At 47.9% G+C, this 20,272-nt stretch overlaps 1 protein-coding gene and 1 long non-coding RNA gene across 12 annotated transcripts in view; one reads left to right on the top strand and one right to left on the bottom strand.

Annotated features, from left to right (window-relative positions):
• The first annotated feature begins 365 nt into the window (after positions 1–365).
• On the top strand, positions 366–19,189 carry LOC129623498 (uncharacterized). Its single transcript, XR_008700563.1, has 4 exons — positions 366–513; positions 6,087–6,277; positions 14,191–14,255; positions 19,063–19,189. It is a non-coding gene; the product is annotated as an uncharacterized LOC129623498 (long non-coding RNA).
• The window catches only part of DAB2IP (DAB2 interacting protein), a 212,927-nt gene continuing 207,935 nt past the window's right edge, over positions 15,281–20,272 (bottom strand). For 10 of the 11 annotated variants that reach the window (XM_055541036.1, XM_055541038.1, XM_055541035.1 and 7 more), the window contains 2 exons: positions 19,161–19,248; positions 15,281–18,309 (listed from right to left, as the gene is read on the bottom strand). In XM_055541036.1, coding sequence (XP_055397011.1) covers positions 18,142–18,309; positions 19,161–19,248 — 256 coding nt within the window. In that variant the 3' untranslated portion in view covers positions 15,281–18,141. The remainder of the gene's footprint in view (positions 18,310–19,160; positions 19,249–20,272) is intronic. The other variant, XM_055541032.1, reaches the window with a different exon arrangement.

Genomic DNA, 20,272 nt, shown 5'->3' with positions numbered 1-20,272 from the left:
TGCACCAGTCACAGCTCTGCTCAGACTAAACTGTGGCACGTCCTTATGATCAGCTGCTCAAGATGGCAGCTCTCTTGCCCTCTGTGAACCCCCTGCTTGACCACGCCCTGCTTGCCCCACACCCTATCACCTGAACTTCTTTACCCCCTAGTGATTGTTCTAGTCCTTAGGCCACAGAGCAGCCCCACCTGCTAGTTTATTAAAGGGAACCATCTGCCCTCGAGATGGTCATTAACTTGAGGCACTGCGAGGGATGGGCCTCAGCCACTGGTTTTCCTGGAGACTGGTGAGGCAACGCGAAGCTAGTTTCCCTATAAATGGCAGCCTCCTTCTCCCCCGAGTGGCCAAGATGGCCATCACACCCTGCCTGCGCTCACAATGGGGTGTTGTTTCGGACGTGTAAGATTCCCCCATCTGATAAACCATTGATATCTCTGTGGATGTATCCAGGCTCTTTCTTCAGTCTCAAGGCTGGGCAACGTGTAGGCTTGCAGGCCTGCAGCCCAATAATTGGTAAGTCAGCCAGGAAGGCAAGGGCTTCCCAGGTGGCACAGTGGTAAAGAATCTGCCTGCAATGCTGGAGACACAGGAAACAGGGGTTTGATCCCTGGGTCAGGAAGATCCCCTGGAGGAGGAACTGGTAACCCACTCCAGTACTCTTGCCTGGGAAGTCCCACGGACAGAGGAGCCTGGCAGGCTACAGTCCATGGGGTCACAAAGAGTCGGACACAACTGAGTGGCTGAGCACATTCTAGGAAGCAGAGGAAACTCCCACGAACACTGAGAGTTGTGGAAGTAAGGATGGGGAACCAACCTTTGTGGAGTCATCGGGGGCAGGGGCCGTTCCCTAGCACATGGGGCCCTGTAACCCCTGACCACCCTGAGAGATATCTTTCCCTCTCACCATGTTGATGACGTTCTGTTAACCTCAGACTCTTTCCAGTTTAAGTGTAGTAGCCCCGGGCTCCTGGCTCATCTGACCACATGGGGATGGTTGGTGAGTACAGACAAAATGCACGGACCTAGATTATCTATCAAATACCTGGGTGCTCTCTGGTTGGGTAAGACAAGATACCCCCCCACGCACCACCCCTAAACAACTACAGTCACACTTTAGGGACACTAACTCAGAGACGGCAACTGGACATGGCTAGTTACCCAGAGTGGACTGGTTGGGGCCTGTGGCAACAGCAAAATAATAGAGTAGCCTGGGGCTTCTGGTCTCAGCCACAGGAGAGGGCCAAGTTATACGCAGCCTATGGTGTGTTACACCAGGGGAGAGACATTACAAAAGGCCTATTCAAGTGGTTGAGCAATGCAAAATCCACTCCTGGGGATCTAGAACAGTTGTGTGCACCATATGGGACCACCATGGACATCAATGGTGACCAAGGAACCACCTTGAAGTTGAGAAATGAGCTGATAAGAATGCCACAGGCTGGCATTTCAGCTTGTCCTGCAGCCCCACTATTGTGGGGTTAATTGAAAACATGATGGACCATGTAACCATAGAGATGGGAGCCACTCTCAGCCGTGGACCAGGAACCATCACTGAGCATCCCAGCAGTTATCATCCCAGGACCTACACCACGTTCACCCAGAGGCAACTAGTCACCCTCCGAGCTCGGCTATTGGTCAGGACAGTAACTCACTTTTGCCCTTGTGAAGGGAGCACATTATGAGATGGTTCTGGGGCTGAAACAGGTAAGTCCCTGGTGGCTAGGGTTCCCTACCCTGTGGGGAACAGGACAGGTTTCCCCTACTGGAGAAAGCATTGTATTAGCCCTGCAGTCGGTTGTTATGTGATATGACGCTGCAGGACAGAGGCTACCGGCAGGGGTGACGTCATCTCAGGATGTGATCACTGCTCGTATTCTGCTCAGTGATCACCATCTCCCATGTATCATGCCTGTTAAACATCTTAGATTTGCAGGCTGGGTGGAGAGAGTCTGTTCATGGACTGGGCGACAACGGTGGCCTCTCTGCAAAAGGAGTCTGATAGCTGGCTTTACAGTGACAGGCTGTGGTCGTCCTCCTCTGGACTGCCATGAAAAATTGACCGGATGAGTGCCTGGCTTACTCTTGATCCTCATTAGTGCTGGTATCTGGCTTGCATTTCTGGGCTCTGGTTGCCGTGCACCTCTGCACACCTGATCTCCACGATATCTCTAAGGAGAGGGGCTGGCCAAAAAATTGTAGGGGTTGTGCGGGGTATGTAGGGGAGGGGTGTGTGGTCAGGCCACTCAAGATGGCAGCTCTCTTGCTCTCTCTGCATTCCCAGATCGACCAAGCCCTGCTTCTCCTGCACCCTATCACCTGTGCCCCTAGTGATTGTTCTAGTCCCCAGGCCAGAATGGCTCCACCTGCTAGTTTATTGAAGGGAAATAATCTGCCCTTGTGATAGTCATTAACCTGAGGGGCAGTGAGGGACGTGCCCCAGCTGCTGGTTTCTCTGCTGACTGAGTCAATCTGACGTCAATTCCCCCCTATAAATGGCAGCCTGCTCCTCCCCCGAGGAGTCAAGATTGCTACCATGTCCTGCCTGCCATCTGCTGCACACTGTGGGGTGTTGCTCCAGGACCCTTTGTTTTGGACTGGTCCACTAAGCCACTGATGTCTCTGTGGCTCTTTCCAGACTTTTCCTTCGGTCCAGAGGCTGGGCATCTACAAGTTTTGTAGGCCTTCGGGGCACAGTCCAACATATACCCACACTGATATACAGACCACCTGGCCAGAACCACATTCAACACACCCCTGGATATCGGCTCCCATCCCAACATGTAGGCTATACAGACCCATGCCACACCCATCCCAGTTTGTGTTCCTGACTCTCTCACCCATACACACATAGACTCACATATACACTTCTACACACATTTTGAATTTCCAAGCAGCAGATAAAGCTTTGTTATTAATTCCTACTTTCATTGCTCTGTGGTCGAGAAATATGACCTTTCCTCTTATGAACCTACTTTGTGCCTAGCATGGTGTTAGGTGCTAAGTGTACAAAGTTGAATGAACTTGGATCCTACAGCCTAATAACAGAAAACAAATTCACTTTGACAATCTGATGTGACATCTGATACAGCAGAATCCCAGCACCTATATTTTCTTAATATTTTATGTATTTTTCCCTATTTAGATTGATTTCTTTTGTTTCTATCACCTAAACACTACTAACCAAAAAAATATTTTCATTGCTATAGTCACTTGCTTTTCTTGAATTACTGGTGTGAATGGGCATGTTTTCTTCTCTTTACTATCCATTTGTATGCCTTCTTTGTGACTTGCCATTTCATATCCTCTGCCAACTTTTCTGCTAGTATGATTGTTTAATTCTCCAAATTTCCAATTATTTGCCTTTTGCAATATTCTTGGATAATTCTTCAAGCTGATATGCTAGCAAGGACCATGACTTTGACTTTTAAGCACATGTGTTCTGTTTCACTCTAAGCAATAACACGCTTTAATCCCAAGTTTGTTTTCAAGTCACACCTTTTTCTCGGCACATTCCCATGTATAAAGGAAGCATCATTTTAGGTATTTCAGCGTCATTCAGAACCTACGGAGAGGTTTCTGCAGGCTAACACACTAAGACCTGCTGTACCGCGCAGAGCAAAGCAAGACTCACTGTTGCCAGTGGAGACGACAGTTTGGGAAGGAATCTCCCTGGGAATTTGCCCTCGAGGTTGGCGTTCTCATCTGTTCCTCCATTCCGGCTGTACCTGGACCCCCCTCCCCCCACAACTGGGGGCAAGGGTCTTTGAGCAGCTCCCTCTCCCCCTCCTCTGAGCAGCTGACACCTGACACAGGCGTCTCTTGGAACACTTGTTGAACTTTAGATTCCATGGAACTAGACATACAGATGCAAATTTGTGATTTCTAAAATGTGCACATGTATATGTTTGAATGTATACTTGTTTCCTAGCTCTGTCTGCTGGAAAGGTCAAAAAGAAAGGACATTCTAGCAGCTTTCAGATCTTGGTCTATAATTGCATTCCCCAGAGTTCCACGGAGAAATGACTCATCTCAGATCTGGGGCAGGGTAGGTGCAAGATGAGCCTGGAACATGTGGTGAAGCTAGAAAGTAAGGGAATGTTCAAAAACCACATTGAAGGCATATCACAGGACAGGGGCATCAGCTTGGAGGGGCTCCCAATGGCCAAACTGGGGAGTGTTTGAGCACCAAAACAATCAAGTTGAGTAATAAACTGTAAGCCCTGAAAAACAGACATTTGTGTCCACACTGACTTGGGAAGAAGGGAAGACCTTTGCCGACAGTAAATATCTGAGGCAACCATTGAAGAGGAAGTTTTAGAATTGGAAAGTCATCTTTTGCAATCATCCTAATAAAGACTGGATCACTCCATCATTAAGCGTTGCTGAATTTTGGTAACGAGCAGGATATTTGTATGGTGTCAGACTATCTCCCCAAGGACTGCATGTTAGTTGCAAGCAAGACTTAAAAAATACCCAGTAAATATACAGTGGAGAAATTGGATGACACCCTGATGAGGTGATCAAAATTAACATCACCAGGGAGGGATAGGCAGGCATCAGGTGTTTCCACATGCCTTACTCTAAGAAGGAACTCCATATGCTCTCTGCAGTCTTTTGGCCAAGAACGAATAACCAGAAACTAGTCACAAGGAAACATCAGACAAATGCAAAATGCTATTTTTAAAAGGGAGTGTGGGGAGGAATGGTTGGTCGTATTCTTCCGATGTCAATGCCATAAAAGATAAAGAACACCATAGAGGCATTCTAGATTAAACGAGGCTAAAGAGACATGACAGCTGAATGCAGTCTCTGACCCCCAGACTGGATCCTGTGCTGGAGGGGAAAAAATAGTATAAAAGGATATTGTCGGTTCTACTGAGAACATTGGAATGTGAACGCTAGATGAGAGAAAAGTCCGTACCGATGTTAAATTGAGGTGGGTGAGTATATTGTGATTATGTAAGAGAATATCTCTAATCTTACTAAATATTCACTGAAGTTTTTATAAGTAAAGGGCTGGGACAAATGTAACTTATCATCAGGAGTTTGGGGGCCGGGAGGGTGGGGAAACCTGTGCGTGTGTGTGGAGAGAAAGAGGGTGGGAAATGATAAATGAGGAGCAACAAAACAAATGTTAATAGGATAATCTATTAAAAACACATGGGTGTTCTCTATACTGCTGATTTTAGAGAACTTGCTCTAAGTTTGAAATTCTTTCCAAATCCAAAGTTTTCTTTTAAAACTTAAGACCCTAGGGCTTGAAATTTTAGACAATGTTTAAAAATAATCATTAGGAAGAAAAAAATCATCTGTATGCACAGAAATGAAGTCTTCCAGAAGCCTCGATAAACTGCTAACAACAACAGATAGCCATAGAGAGAGGGATTTGTGGATGACAGGGTTCCTTTTAACTTTGTATGTTTCTGTTTTGTTTTTTTAAATGGGAGTCAGGAAAAAGAGTGAAAAACATTGAAATAAAAAAGATGGTTGGGCCTCCTAAATCCATAACCAGTTTCATTGCCCTTGAGAAACTGTGCAACTCTGTCAATTATATTATTTAAAAAACTGATCATAATACATGTGATACTTGTCCTTAGAAACCAAAATAAACTCTGTCTGGTGGAATACACTTGATTATTGCCTGTGGATGAACTAGTCCTGTTTCTATTTGTAAAATTTTTTCAGTATCTGTGGTTGCCTCTGTCAAGTGTGGCTCTTTGAATTCTCCTTTGAATTGGTTATGACAGCTGGCTGGTTCCCTCCTTAAAGAATGAGTTGTGCATGCGCAGTCATGTCCAACTCTTTGCGACCCCATGGGCTGTAGCCCGCTAGACTCCTCTGTCCATGGGATTTTCCAGGTGAGAATACTGGAGTGGGTTGCCGTTTCCTGCTCCAGGGGGGTCCTGATTCAGGGATTGAATCCATTGCATTGACAGGCAGATTCTTTACCAGTGAGCCACCAGGGAAATAATTAATGAGTTAAAAGCACTAAATATATGTTTAACTTACTTTTGTGTGAAAGTTATGCTTTTACCTATTAAAAAAATTTTCCTTTAACACAAGTGTTTGTTACTTTTATAATTCAGGTAAAGCCTAGAAACATTATGAAAGTATTCCAGAGACTCTCCAGAGATCTAACTCAGATCTGCCGGGAGGTCTCCCTTACAATTGGGCAGTGTTGATTCCCCGATAATCACGAAGCCAAACTTCACACATCAGCCAAGCATGGACACCCCAGGAACCCACCCCAGCCTTCCCCAGGGACTCTGTGCCTCAGGTGAGTGGGGTCCCCAGTCCTCTCAGTACCAGAGTCACTGGCTTACAGGGAGGGCGTGGCCAAAATCAAACTACCATCCTAGGGAAAAAGAACTATTCATGTTTCTGACTGGCTGGGCCTCTCAAAAGGCAATACATCCTAGGCTAATTTGCTTTCTGGATGTTTCAAGGATATATGAAAAAGATGCCAATGAGAGTCACAAAAATAGCAGTAAATGCTAAACATTTATGTTGAATCCACAAATGTTTTAATACAAATTCAGTAACAGCGAAGTATAATTGTACCGTTCATTGGAACGGAGGTGTACTCTGGAGACTGGCCGTTTCCTGTACACCCACCATCTACCTTGTGCGTACAACCTCACCAGATTGTCCAGATTTGAGGTCTCATGTCCACCTGCCTTTTATACCTACAGCCCCAGCCTGTTAACAGGCACCAACTGGTGTCTGGAAAAGCAGTTTCAATTTTGTGTACTTATTGTGTATTCAGCCACTTGACTGAACCAGGAGCACTTTTTGGCTACTTCCCAGGGAAATTCTAAGATGACCCTATCTTTTGCCTTCTCTTTCCCAATAGTTATAATTATCTTCTCTCCTGCCTTTTTGCCTTGAAATGTGGCAGAATCCTGTATCTAAGCCTGTTTCTTACCTCATTGGGAAGGGCTGTTATGTTTTACTCTTAAGGATAATGTTGGCTATTGACTTCAGATATTCTAGTTTTTAAATGTGTCTTTATTACAAAAGCAAAAGTATGGTCAGAAAAAAAAAAAGACTTAAAAAATAATGATTAAGTCCCAAGATGGTGGGGAGGAATAAAACGTCATTCATTTTCTCATTTATCTCTAGGTCAGTGTTTTGTTAACAGTTTGGTATATGTCCTTAATAATAATTATGATCTTATTAAAATAATAATTATTGCTCCCAGAGCACATGGCATTTATTTATTATGTGTCAATCTTGGTGCTGAGTATTGAAGTGACCAGCATTATTTCAGCAAATTGCTCCACAGTAGCTCTCTATAGTATAGATACTATTACCACCATGTCACAGTCAATCCTAAGGGAAATCAACTCATCTCCTTGTATTCACTGGAAGGACTGATGTTGATACTTTGGCCACCTGACCTGAAGAGCTGACTCATTGGAAAAGACCCTGATGCTGGGATAGATTGAGAGCAGGAGGAGAAGGGGTGACAGAAGATGAGATAATTGGATGGCATCTTGATTCTAGACATGAGTTTGAGCAAACTCTGGGAGACAGTGAAGAACAGGAAAGCCTGGCGTGCTGCAGTCCATGTGATCTCAAAGAGCCAGACACAACTGAGCAATTGAACAACAACAGTTACAGAAACAGACTGAGGATGGTTCCAGTTTACCTAAGACCAGAGGCCGATCAACAGCCACGAAGAGCAAGCCCAGGCCTCCCTATGCCTGAGTGCCAGCTCTTATCTACATTGCTGCTGCTGCTGCTGCTAAGTCGCTTCAGTCGTGTCCGACCCTGTGAGACCCCATAGACGGCAGCCCACCAGGCTCCCCTGTCCCTGGGATTCTCCAGGCAAGAACACTGGAGTGGGTTGCCATTTCCTTCTCCAATGCATGGAAGTGAAAAGTGAAAGGGTCGCTCAGTCTTGCCCAACTCTTAGTGATCCCATGGACTGTAGCCTACCAGGCTCCTCCGTCCTTGGGATTTTCCAGGCAAGAGTACTGGAGTGGGGTGCCATCGCCTTCTCTGCTTATCTACATTACTATCTCCTAATCCAGAACTTTTTTTGAAAATAGATTTTTAAAATTAATCTAGAATCCTTCGGAACCTATTATTCTTTATCAGCTTTACACCTAAATATTATTAACATCTTCAATGTTATTTATTATTCCTCTACAGATTTAATGGCTGCATTATATGATTTATTATATGGAGTTTCATTATATGGGTATGGTTTATTTATTCTTAAATGGCTCTATATCAAAACAAGAAATAAAGACTGGTCATAAAATATTTAAACAATAATAAGAATATAAAGTAGAAAATGCAAGTCTTCTTTCCATCCTGCTGAGCTCCACTCCTCAGAGGAAGTTACCATTAACAGTATGTATTTGCTTTCCCTTAGTTCTTCTATGTAACTTATTATAGGTGATGTAATTTCAGTTCAGTTCAGTGGCTCAGTCATGCCCAACTAATTTTCTCTAAAACAATGAGTATACCAATCTACAGCTTGACTTGCATACATAATATATCATGAACATCATTCCAAATCTATCCATCTTTTTTTTAATATTTTATCTATCTTTTAAAAATATTTTTAAAATTATGCTGTAATTGATTTACAATATTGTTCGTTTCAGGCATACAGCAAAGTGAGACAGTTTTATGTGTGTGTGTATATATATAGAGTGTTGTTCAATCGCTAAGTTGTGTCCAACTCTTTGTGAGTCTATACATGTAGATTCTTTTTTAGATTCTTTTCCATCATTGGTTATTACAAGATATTCAATATAGTTCCCTGTGCTATACAGTAAATATATATACTATATATATATATATATATATATATATATATATATATATATAGACTGTATACTTTAGCTATTCATATCTTGACAAGTATTTAGATGGCTTCCATGTCTTGGTTTTTGCTGTTATGAAAAACCAAGCAATATAAATATAAAACCAAGCAATATAAATATTGCTGTTATGAACATTGGGGAGCATGTATCTCTTTTTTTAAACTGAAGTATAGTTTATTTTTGGGCTTCCCTGGTAGCTCAGATGGTAAAGAATCTGCCTGCAATGCGGGAGACCTGGGATAGATCCCTGGGTTGGAAAGATCCCTTGGAGGAGGGCTTGGCAACCCACTCCAGTATTCTTCCTTGGAGAATCCCATGGCCAGAGGAGCCTGGCGGACTACAGTCCATGGGGTTGCAAAAAATTGGACACAGCTGAGCAACTGCATGCTGGGTTATATTGTTCTGTTGTTGTTCAGTCACTAAGTCATGCCCAACTTTTTGTGACCTTGTGGACTGCAGCACACCATGCTTCCTTGTCCTTCATCATCTCCCAGAGTTTGCTCAAATTCATGTCCATTGAGTCAGTGATGCTATCTAATCATCTCATCCTCTGTTGCCCTCCTCTTCTTTTGCCGTCAATCTTTCCCATCATCAGGGTCTTTTCCAACAAGTTGGCTCTTCACATCAGGTGGCCAAAATATTGGAGCTTCAGCATCATCAGTCCTTCTAATAAATATTCAGGGTTGATTTCCTTTAGGATTGATTGATTTGATCTCCTTGCAGTCCAAGGGATTCTCGAGAGGCTTCTCCAGCCACCACAATTCAAAAGCATCAGTTCTTTGGTGCTCAGCCTTCTTTATGGTTGAACTCTCACATCCATATGTGATTACTGGAAAAAATCATAGCTTTGACTATAGGGATCTTTGTTGGCAAAGTGATGTCTTTCCTTTTTAATACACTGTCTAGGTTTGTCACAGCTTTCCTTCCAAGGAGCAAGTGTCTTTTAATTTCATGACAGCAGTCACCATCCACAGTGATTTTGGAGCCCAAGAAAATAAAATCTGCCACTGTTTCCACTTTTCCCCTATTTGCCATGAAGTGATGGGACCAGATGCCATAACCTTAGTTTTTTGAATCTCGAGTTTTAAGCCAGCTTGTTCACTCTCCTCTTTCACCCTCATCAGGAGTCCTAGTTGCTCTTCACTTCTGCCGTTAGAGTGGTATCTGTATAGCTGAGGTTGTTGATATTTCTCCTGGCAATTTTGATTCCAACTTGTGATTCATCCAGCCTGGCATTTCACATGACGTACTCTGCATAGAAGTTAAATAAACAGGATGACATTATACAGCCTTGCTGTACTCCTTTCTCAATTTTGAACCAGTTGTTCCATGTAATGTTCTAATGGTTGCCTCTTGACCTGCATACAGGTTTCTCAGGAAACAGATAAAGTGGTCTGGTATTCCCTTCTCTTTAAGAATTTTCCAGTTTGTTGTGATATACACAGTCAAAGGCTTTAGTATAGTCAGTGAAGCAAAAGTAGGTATATTTCTGGATTCTCTTACTTTCTCTATGATCCAGCGAATGTTGGCAATTTGATCTTTGGTTCCTCTGCCTTTTCTAAATCCAGCTTGTACATCTGGAAGTTTTTGGTTCACATACTGCTGAAGCCTAGCTTGAAAGGGAAAGATATATCCAACTGAGTGCAAAGTTACAGAGAATAGCAAGGAGAGACAAGGCCTTCATCAATGAACAATGCAAAAAACTAGAGGGAAACAACAGAATGGAAAAGACTAGAGATGTCTTCAAGAAAACTGGAGATATCAAGGGAACATTTCATGCAAGGGTGGGCACGATATTGGACAGAAACAGTAAGGACCTAACAGAAGCAGAACATGCTAAGAAGAGGTGGCAAGAATATGGAGAACTATACAAAAAAGTCTTAATGATCCAGATAACCACAATGATGTGGTTACTCACCTAGAACCAGACACCCTGGAGTATGAAGTTAAGTAGGCCTTAGGAAGCATTACTATGAACAAAGCTAGTGCAGCTGATGGAATTCCAGCTAAGCTGTTTTAAATCCTAAAAGATGATGCTATTAAAGCGCTGCACTCAATATGTCAGCAAATTGGGAAAACTCAGTAATGGTCACAGGATTGGAAAAGGCCAGTTTTCATTCCACTTCCAAAGAAAGAGCAATACCAAAGAATATTCAAACTACTATACAATTGTGCTCATTTCACATGCTTATTTTGGTTATATACATATAAAATATATTCAAAATATAGTTTTTCAGATTTTTTCCAATATAGATTATTACAAGTTATAGAATATAGCTCCCTGTGCTATACAGTAAGTCCTTGTTGCTTATCTATTTTATATATAGCAGTGTATATCTGCTAATCCCAAACTAATTTATCCCTCCTCTCTTCCCCCTTGGTAACCATAAGTTAGTTTTCAATGTCTCTGAATGTGTTTTGTAAATAAGTTCATCTGTATCATTTTTTTAGATTCAACATATAAGTGGTATCATATATTTGTCTTTCTCTGACTTTGTCTATCCATGTTGCTGAAAATAGCGTTATTTCATTCTTTTTCATGGCACAGTAACAGTCCAGTGTGTATATATATCACATCTTCTTTATCCATTCATCTGTTTATGGACATTTAGGTTGCTTATATGTCTTGGCTATTATAAATAGTGCTTTTATGAACATTGGGAGTGTGTATCTTATTGAATTAGAATGATCTCTTTTGGATATATGTTCAGGAGTTGGATTACTGGATCGTATGGTAACTCTATTTCTAGTTTTTTAGGAAACCTCCATACTGTTCTCTGTAGTGTCTGCACTGATTTACATTCCCACCAACAGTGTAGGAGGGTTCCCTTTGCCCCATACCCTCTCCAGCATTTGTTATTTGTGGACTTTTTGGTGAAAGCCATTCTGACCAATGTGAGGTGATACCTCATTGTAGTTTTGATTTGCATTTCTAATAATTAGCAATGTTGAGCACCTTTTCATGTGTCTATTGGCCCTCTGTATGTCTTCTTTGGAGAAATGTCTACTTCTGGATCTTTTGACCATTTTTGATTGGGTTGGTTTCTTTGTTTTTGATATTGAGTTGTATGAGCTGTTTGTATATTTTGGAAATTAATCCCTTGTCAGTCACATCATTTGCAGGTATTTCTCCCATCCCACAGGCTGTCTTTTCATTCTGTTTATGGTTTCCTTTGCTGTACAAGAGCTTGCTAGTTTGGTTAGGTCCCATTCATTTATTTTTGCTTTTATTTCTATTGCCTTGGGAGACTGACCTAAGAAAACACTGGTATGATTTATGTCAGAGAATGTTTTACCTATGTTCTCTTCTAAGAGTTTTATAGGATCATATCCTATACTTAAGTCTTTAGGTCATTTTGAGCTTATTTTTGTATATGGTGTGAGTGTGTGTTCTAACTTTATTGACTTATGTAGAGCTGTCCAGCCTTCCCAACACCATTTGCTGAAGAGACTTTTTCTCACTGTATATTCTTGCCTCCTTTGTCCAAGATTAACTGACTGTGGTTATGTGGGTTTATTTCTGGATTCGGTTCCATGGAGCCGTCTGTCTTTGTGTCAATACCATGCTGTTTTGATTACTGCAGCTTTGTAGTGTTGGCTAAAGACTAGGTCTCACGCCCATTTTCTATTTCTGGAAGAATACTTCAGCTTTGTATTCTGTCACTCCCATTAGGTATTTTATCTTTGGATGATACAAAAAATCTAATAGCAGCTCGTTTTTGATCTGGGTTTTTTTTTGTTTTGTTTTTTTTAAATCCTATTCTTGTTTTATCTCCCTAAGGATATTATATTTTGTGGGAGGGTTGTTTTTCAATGCTCTTCTCTTTCCTACATTGTCTCTATCTCTCGTTTCTTTTCTTTGGCCAGTTGATTTGGACTCTTCCTTGATTTTTTTTAACCTATTTTATTTGCAAATAGGGGAGTTTGTTAGGACTAGTGAAGCAAAGGCCTGGGGAAATTCATATCTAGTTTCTTTTATTTGTTGGAAGCTTTGCTGTCTGAGGGGTCCTGGCTGGCTGTGCTGTGTGTGTGTGTGTATGTGTGTGTGCAAAGGCCCAGTACACACTGATCTGTGTCATTGTAGGATGCTGGAACAGTGATAGTCTTTACATTGAGAAATATATGGAGGTCTTTTCTCCGAAGCCAGTTTTTCCAATGAAGGATGTTCCAGTCATCTGTCTGGGGGACAGATGCCTAGTCCTGGGCATTCCGGGAGCCTTGCAGGTGCTGGTGGGCTGGGCACTCTGGAGGGCTGGGCACTCTGGAGGGCAGCTCACTTCATCCCTCCCCTCTTTTAGACCTGTACCTCTCAGAGCTCTCTGTTCTGCCTGGTGTCCCCACATCCGGAGCCTACCTGGCTCGATTGCTCCAGGCGATGTCCAGCTCCTTACAAGGTGAGGTGGCAAAGAGGATTTTTTCCTGGCTGTGCAGAACACAGGGAGAAGACTGGAGTCTGGTTCCCCCATTTCCAACCTGGTACCCTTGCTTGAGGGTTTCCCAGGTGGCTCAGCGGCAAAGAATCCACCTGCAATGCATCGGTTTGATCTCAGGGTTGGGAAGATCTCCTGGAGAAGGAAACGGCAACCTACTCCGGTACTCTTGACTGGGAAATCCCATGGACAGAGGATCCTGGGGAGCTACAGTTCATGGGGTTGCAGAGTCAGACATGACTTAGTGACTAAACAATGACGCTTGCTTGGCCCCGCATCACGCTGGGGCCCCACGGGGCTAATCAGTTCATTTCTGGTTCATCTCTCTCTCTGCTAATGTAGTCAACGATCTTTCATGAACTTTCAGCGGCCAAAGCCTTTCAAATTCCCTTAAATGCTGCTATCTCCTTCCACATTAATTCTGACCTTGTGAGTGAGAATCTTTTTGGTCCTTTCCTGTCAGTAGAGTGGTGCTTGCAAAGGAAAAGAGATGAATGCATGTCATCAATTTACCTTGTTTAATCAGGAGACTATTTCTCTTAAAAACCTAATCTTACTGATTCGATAGTTTTTAAACTTTCTGATAGAAAAACCAAGTAAACATCTGTTTAGTGGTCTCTAGTTTTATTGCTTCAAGGTACAAAATGTGGCCCAAACTGTTTCTTTGGCCGACTTTCTGAGGTTTTCCTATCTCGATGTATGCAGTCAGTTTTGGGTAATGTTCCAAGTATACTGGAAAGAAGGTATGTTCTCTCTAGGGTAAGAGCTTGATGTATTCCTGCTTATTAAACTTTATTAATTATTAAAATCCTCTGAGTTCTTAATGTTTCCTTGATCTGTCATAAACTAATACTGGTGGTGTGTTAGTCTCAAATGCAATTGTGTTTTTGTTGATTTTTTTCTTCTTGCATTTCTGGCAGTTTTTGCTTTCTATCCGATGCTCCTTAATCCATATGTGGAAGTTCGTGGCTCCTGCAGCTTCATTGTAAGTGCCTCTGTCAACATGAAAATTTTTTCTGTTGCATCTATTGCTATTTTCTTGAGTTTTGTATTTACAGAGCATCGCCCCAGCAAAGGGACCAGGGTCAGCAGTGCAGAAGCACTGAGGCGGCCCATGGTTTGGCCATGAGGCGGTAGAAGTGTGACAGGTAAGCCAGGTGATGGAGGGCTGGGGAAAGGGCAGGAGGTGGGGATTGCAGGTTCCTGCAGACAGTATACTTTAAAAAACGTTGTCTGCGGGAAGAAAACCTTCCTGGAGCAGGTGATGAGCAGGTGGAGAGCTGGTGTTCTAAATGCTGTGAGCAGCAGCAGCAGGGGCTGAAGAGTGAGGAGGGATGAAAGCAAGCAGGTGGCGGGGGCTGCCTCTCCCATCGCCACTGCAGGGATGGAACAGTGAGGGCAGGGCTGCCCAGCTGGCGGTGACCAGGGCAGAGGGTCACTGTGGCGCCCCCCACCCCCGCCCCTTGGGGTAGGAGGGTGGCTCTCAGAGCAGCAATAGCATCTGGCTGGGAGGTCTGCGAAGAGGCACCACGGTAGAGAACATGGCAGATGGGAGCCCAGGGGCCCGGTCTGAAAGGGGAGTGCTTCTTCTGCAGTCCTTACCTTGTGCAGGTACAGCCGAGGGGCTTGGGCACTGGCTTGTTCCCAGCAAAGGCCCTGGGTTCAGCCTTGCGGGCAGGAAGGAGGTCACGCATTGGGGCATCTCAGGTATCAGAGATCACCACAACCTGCTGGTGACCCTGGACCAACCTCCTTCCCTCCTGGAGCCGGATTTCAGAGGCTGGGGCAGCAGAGTCTGGCAGGAGCTGGTGTCCACTACAGGCGAGCCCAGGGGGCCATGCTCTGGGGGACTAGAGGGAGGAAGAGATCCCATCCTCCTTCCCTGCCCTCAACTGCCACTGGGGTGAACCAAGTGCTGAGGTCCCCTGGTACAGAACAGTGTCAGTCTATGACTCGGGGGTCACCCCTGGAAAAGCTCGAGACCCAGCTGCATGGAGAGGCGAGTCAGGCTTAAAATAGCTAAATAAATCTTTAATATTTCTAATTGCAAATGTACAGAAATTGCACAGCCACACAGTCTTAGAACACCAACAACTTTCTCTGTACATTATTACATAGTTAGAGTCGCAGCTGGAGGGAGGCACTCTGGCCAAGACTCCAACGTTTGCATTTTTTTCCTTTTCACATACTTACAAAAGGCGGGGCGGGAGGTGGAGTGGGGCTAGGGGAGCTGGGGGAGTGTGTAGAAAAAGAAGGGCTGTTTCCCTGGGGTCTGCCTTACGCAGACGGATGGGTGGGAGGGGGTGAGAGGTGTACACCGGGGCAGATGCTCTGCAGGGTGGGGGTCGCCTGGAGCTCTGCCCTGGGTTCCCCACCCCCATTTTGGGCGGTTGGAAAGAGTCTTCACTCATAGGAAGTTTGGCAGTTTCCTTCTCCCTAAACATAAAAGTTAGGCAGAAAGTCAGGCCTCTCTGTTGGCAGGAGAGGGCTGGGGGAGAGCCTTCTCTGGCGGCTGGGGGGGCGGGGCACTGGCCTTGGGACCCCCGCCCCCCCATCCCTCCCTCGGGGATGCGGGTTCAGGGTGACCCAGGAGGGGGCGTGCGTTCCCCAGCCACCCAGACAGCACGCTGCAAAACCCCAACCCCCAGATCCCCGACCTCCGACCTCTGCCTCCTGCCCAATACTGTTCTCTAGATTAAAAATAAAATAAAAAACCGTCGGAGAGCAGCGGTCCCGGGCAGCCCTCGGCAGCACCAGGGCGGAAGGACTATGTACAACCATTGGGTGAAATAGTTACATTACAGTCAAACACCAAGAACATTTACAAAAATCGTCAGACTTGCAGTTCAGATAAAAATCTGTGGAGAGTCTGTACACTTTTACAGTTTTTGCACTAAGTAGATAAGGCTCTCGGCCCGAGAGCTCACAACCCAGGCCAAGGGCCACCAGCACCGGCCTCCGGAGTCAGGCTGTGCAGGCCCTGGGACCCTCCCCCTGTATTGCTAAGAGGCGCTCAGTTCAGTCCGAGGTCGCTCAACGAGGCATCGGCGGGAGAGGGGTGGGGGGCGGGTGGGGAGGATTCGCCAGGCAGAAGAGGGGTGCGTCAGAACCAGAGGCGGACGTCCCTGGGGCCAGGCCCTGCCTACGCGGCCAGAGGAGTGGGGCAGGGCCTCCACCCACTATGGCCTGCCTTCCTGAGGTCTGTGACCTTTCGGGGGGTCCTGACCTCTCCCCACCAGCAGGTCTCTGGGCTAACTGAACTGCAGGTTCCACCCCAGGACGGGGTGCAGTGCGGTCTGAGTCACCCACCCACTGTTGCTCCCCAACTCTGGGTCCTGGTGGAGCGGCTCCTGCCTCAGAGGCAGGAAGGGGTGTCTCCCCAGCTTTCCTACGGCTGAAGGCAGTCGGGGTGGCTCCTGGCTGTGGGATGGACGCCCCAGCTCTGGCCCCAAGATTCCCCAGGGTCAGGTGTGGGAACAAGGACGAGAGCGACCCAAGTTCCTGCCCACTTACGTCCCTCAAGGGCGGGCGTGGGGGGCAGTGGGGAGGGCCCACAAGCTACAGAACAGCCTGGGGCTGAGGGAAACCGGCCCCAGCCGTGGGTGGGCCCCTCCCCTGTCTGCAGCGCCTGGGTCCTCGGTGGGCCCGGGAGGGTGAGGCAGAGGCCGGCCGCACGCACGGGGGCGGGTGCAGGCTGCCGCGGTCTTGGAGAGGGAGCAAGTCTAACATCCTCCAGGGCCGCTATTTCCCATGCAGTGCGCACGCTCAATTTAAAAGGCCCCTGTGTTCCAGCAAGCGAGCAAGCGGGCTTTTGTTTCTAATGCATACTGTGAAAGGAAAAAAAATCACAGTTATCCACCTTCTCAGGGCCTGTGGGCACTAGAATTCTTTTTCTAACCATCCACCAGGGGAGCTCAGCCTGTCTCTCGGGAGGGCGGGGGGTGGGGTGGGGCGCACCTGCTGGCCACTCCCTGTGGGGCCACCGTGCCGGCACTCGAGCTCTGGGAGACAGGCAGCCACCACTACTGTGCCACCTGGGCCAGCTCTGCCCAGATCTTTGGCTTTGGAGGGGGGGCGCCAGCACATCAGTCTGGGCCCCTGTGGCAAGTGAGGGAGGCTCTGATCTTCCCACGGGTACGAGGGCCCAGAAGAAACAGCTGAGATCCTCACTGGGTCTATAGACTATTTGACAGAGTTAGGGCGGGAAGGGGTGGGCCGAGGGGCTGGGGACAGGTGTGGGGGTGACGCCTCGGCTCCGCACAGCCAGGAGGGGGCCCCGAGCACGCACTGGCAGGTGCTCAGGATGGAGACAGGCCGGGGGGACACAGCGCTCTGGCAGCTCCATCCTCCCCACCCTCTGCCTGCCTGCTGACCACCCTGTTGGCTTCTGGAACTGAGTGACAGGTCCCACAGGGCAGCGCCTGGCTACCCGGGAGTCCTGGGTCCCTGGGAGGTGAGGGGAAGCCACGGCAGGAGACCCCTGGCTCTCTGACCCTCCAACTCTCCAGGCGGCTCCCCCTGTGCGGAGGAGGGGTGTGTCGGTGGGGGGGGAGGTACATGCACTCGGCCAAGTGAAGGAGGAAAGGGGACGCGCACCAAGTTCAACACCCAAAACAGAGACACTGCGGCAGGCCCCTGCCCGCGCCAGGCTGCACCCACTCCCCAGCCTGCACCCAACACGCTTCTCGGGGGAGCGGGCCGGTGTTTCCCGCTTGCGCTGCGTCAGTCTCTCGCGGCTCCCTCTGCAGCCGCCTCCTGGGCCGCGGGTGGAGTGGGGGTAGGCGAGCCTCGGCCTCTGGGCCCCCGGCGCTGCTCCTCCCCAGGCCGAGACCCCGCCCTGGGCCACCAGAGTCCTCCCCTCCTCGGGCAGGTTAACAATTGCTGCTGTTTCGGAACTCGCCGTTCTCAGTAATCTGCAATTTGGTGGGGTTGGTGGGGGAGAGGCCGTTACGGGCTTGCATGCTGTACCTCTCTTTGAGCTGCGTCAGGGCGCTCATGAGGCGCGCGTTGGCCGCGTCCAGTGAGGCGATGCGCTTCTCCTGTGGAACAAAGAGGGCGTCAGCGGGGGTTAGGTTGGGGGGCGCGCGGGGTCGGTGCCAGGAAAGGGGTCTCCCCAGAGCTGTGGCTGCCTACAAGAAGAGAGGGTCAGGGAGGTGGCTGGGAGGACAAACACCGAGGATGCAGAGCTCCTGAAGCCGGGAGGAGGCAGCTCGCCCTCATGGGAGAGGGCCGCGCAGAGCCCGCCTTCCTTGTGTCCCTACCTCATTACCTGCTTCTCACCCCAACGAGCGGCCCTAGTGGTGTCATGTACCAGCTCCTTGAAGCCCCGAGGGCAGGCGCCCTCACTCGTGTGCGTGTGCACGTGTGTGTGTGTACATGTGTGTGTGTAACACAGAGGTCACAGCTCCCATCAGCCTGTGCAGCTTCCTGACTGAGCAAGGACTGGCCCTGGAGAGGAAAAGGGCACAGACCTGGATGAAGGAGACCGGAAGCCAGTCTCTCAACTGTCTTTCCCCCTCAAAGCAGTTGGGAAGCCAAGGGTCTGAACAAGAGCTCCCTTGCTCCTTCTCCCCACCCGCTGTCACCCAGCCTTCCCCATTCCCCTCCCAATAGCTTCTACTCTGGTCAGAACACCTGGTGAAAGGTAATACCTAACTAAGCTGCCTAAACAGGGGAGGAGCAGCCCTGCCCTTTTCAAAGCCTGTCCTAGTGAGCTTGTGGTCCACTGAGACCCTCGACTCCGACTTCTTCGGCGAGAGATCCTGATCTCCTATTCTCCTTCGCTTCTGCAGTGGGGGTATGACTGAGGATGTGAAAAGGCCAAAGCCACCCGCTCCTAATCCCAGGTCCTTTGACACCCGTGGCTGTCCGAAAGGCCAGCGCCCCACACCTGAGCGTCGATGATCTTCTGTTTGGAGTCTACAGCTGCCTGCATCTCCGCGTGGTCCTTCTTCAGCTCCTCCTCCACTGACATCAACCTGTGACCAGAGACAAGGACCGTCAACGGGCATTTGAGGCTGCCAGTGAGGGGCTGAGTGTGGGGCCTCGTGGGAACAAGTCATCACACCCTCACAGAGGGGGACATACTAGGAGAGCCCCTCCTTGGGCCAGACTCACCTCCCACACTTGCTTGGGACGGAGGTGGCCTCCGCCACCCGACATGGGCTGAGCCTGTTCCTTCCTTACATTTCACGTGCCCCAGATTCTGCCCCCAAATCCCCAGAAGCCCCTGGCGTGGCCCTCTTCTGATGTTCCTCCAGAAGCCGAGGGGTTGGGGCGGGTATTAGATCCTCACGCACCCCAGGGCCGGAGAACTTTCTCCACCCACTCTGTATTCACTGAGGCTGCACCAGGTATTTGAGGCAGTAGGATGAAGCCACAAGGCGCAGGGAGACAGCAGCTACCCTCTGCACGGGAAGCTGGGGAGCCATGGGAACGGAGACCGGGAAGTGGCTAACTGTCCTGGAGGGTGGGGTGCAGCTGCACATGCTGAATGGGACACCGCAGGGCAGGCAAGGGCTGTTGGGTGGATGACGAGCTGGGACGACATGAGGATCACGGTGTCCAAAAGTCCAGAACGAGGGCCAGCGTGGACCTGCTGCCAGCTGCTCCCGCCCTGAGACCATTCCCGGTCTCACCCTGCTTGTCTCTCACACACCTGTCAGTCACTGCTGATCACTCCCAGCTTCCCACTACACTCTCGGTCTGCATCCTAGCTCCCTGGCCACTGCTCTGGAGACGCCTTGTCCTGTCTGCCCCGAGGACCTCAGGCTCCCCAGGGCTCTGCCTCAGCCCGTCATTCTTCTTGCTCTTCTCAGATGAGTTCACTTACTGCTTTGTTTGGGCTTCCCAGCTGGCTCAGGGGTAAAGAATCAGCCTGCAATGCAGGAGGTACAGGTTGGATCCCTGCGTTGGGAAGACCCCCTGGAGGAGGACATGGCAACCCACTCCAGTATTCTTGCTGGGAAAATCCCATGGACAAAGGGGCCTGGTGGGCTACAG

The sequence above is a fragment of the Bubalus kerabau genome, chromosome 11, assembly GCF_029407905.1.
Source record: "Bubalus kerabau isolate K-KA32 ecotype Philippines breed swamp buffalo chromosome 11, PCC_UOA_SB_1v2, whole genome shotgun sequence".
Taxonomy (NCBI): Eukaryota; Metazoa; Chordata; class Mammalia; order Artiodactyla; family Bovidae; genus Bubalus; species Bubalus kerabau.
This window is presented reverse-complemented; position numbering and strand designations above follow the sequence as displayed.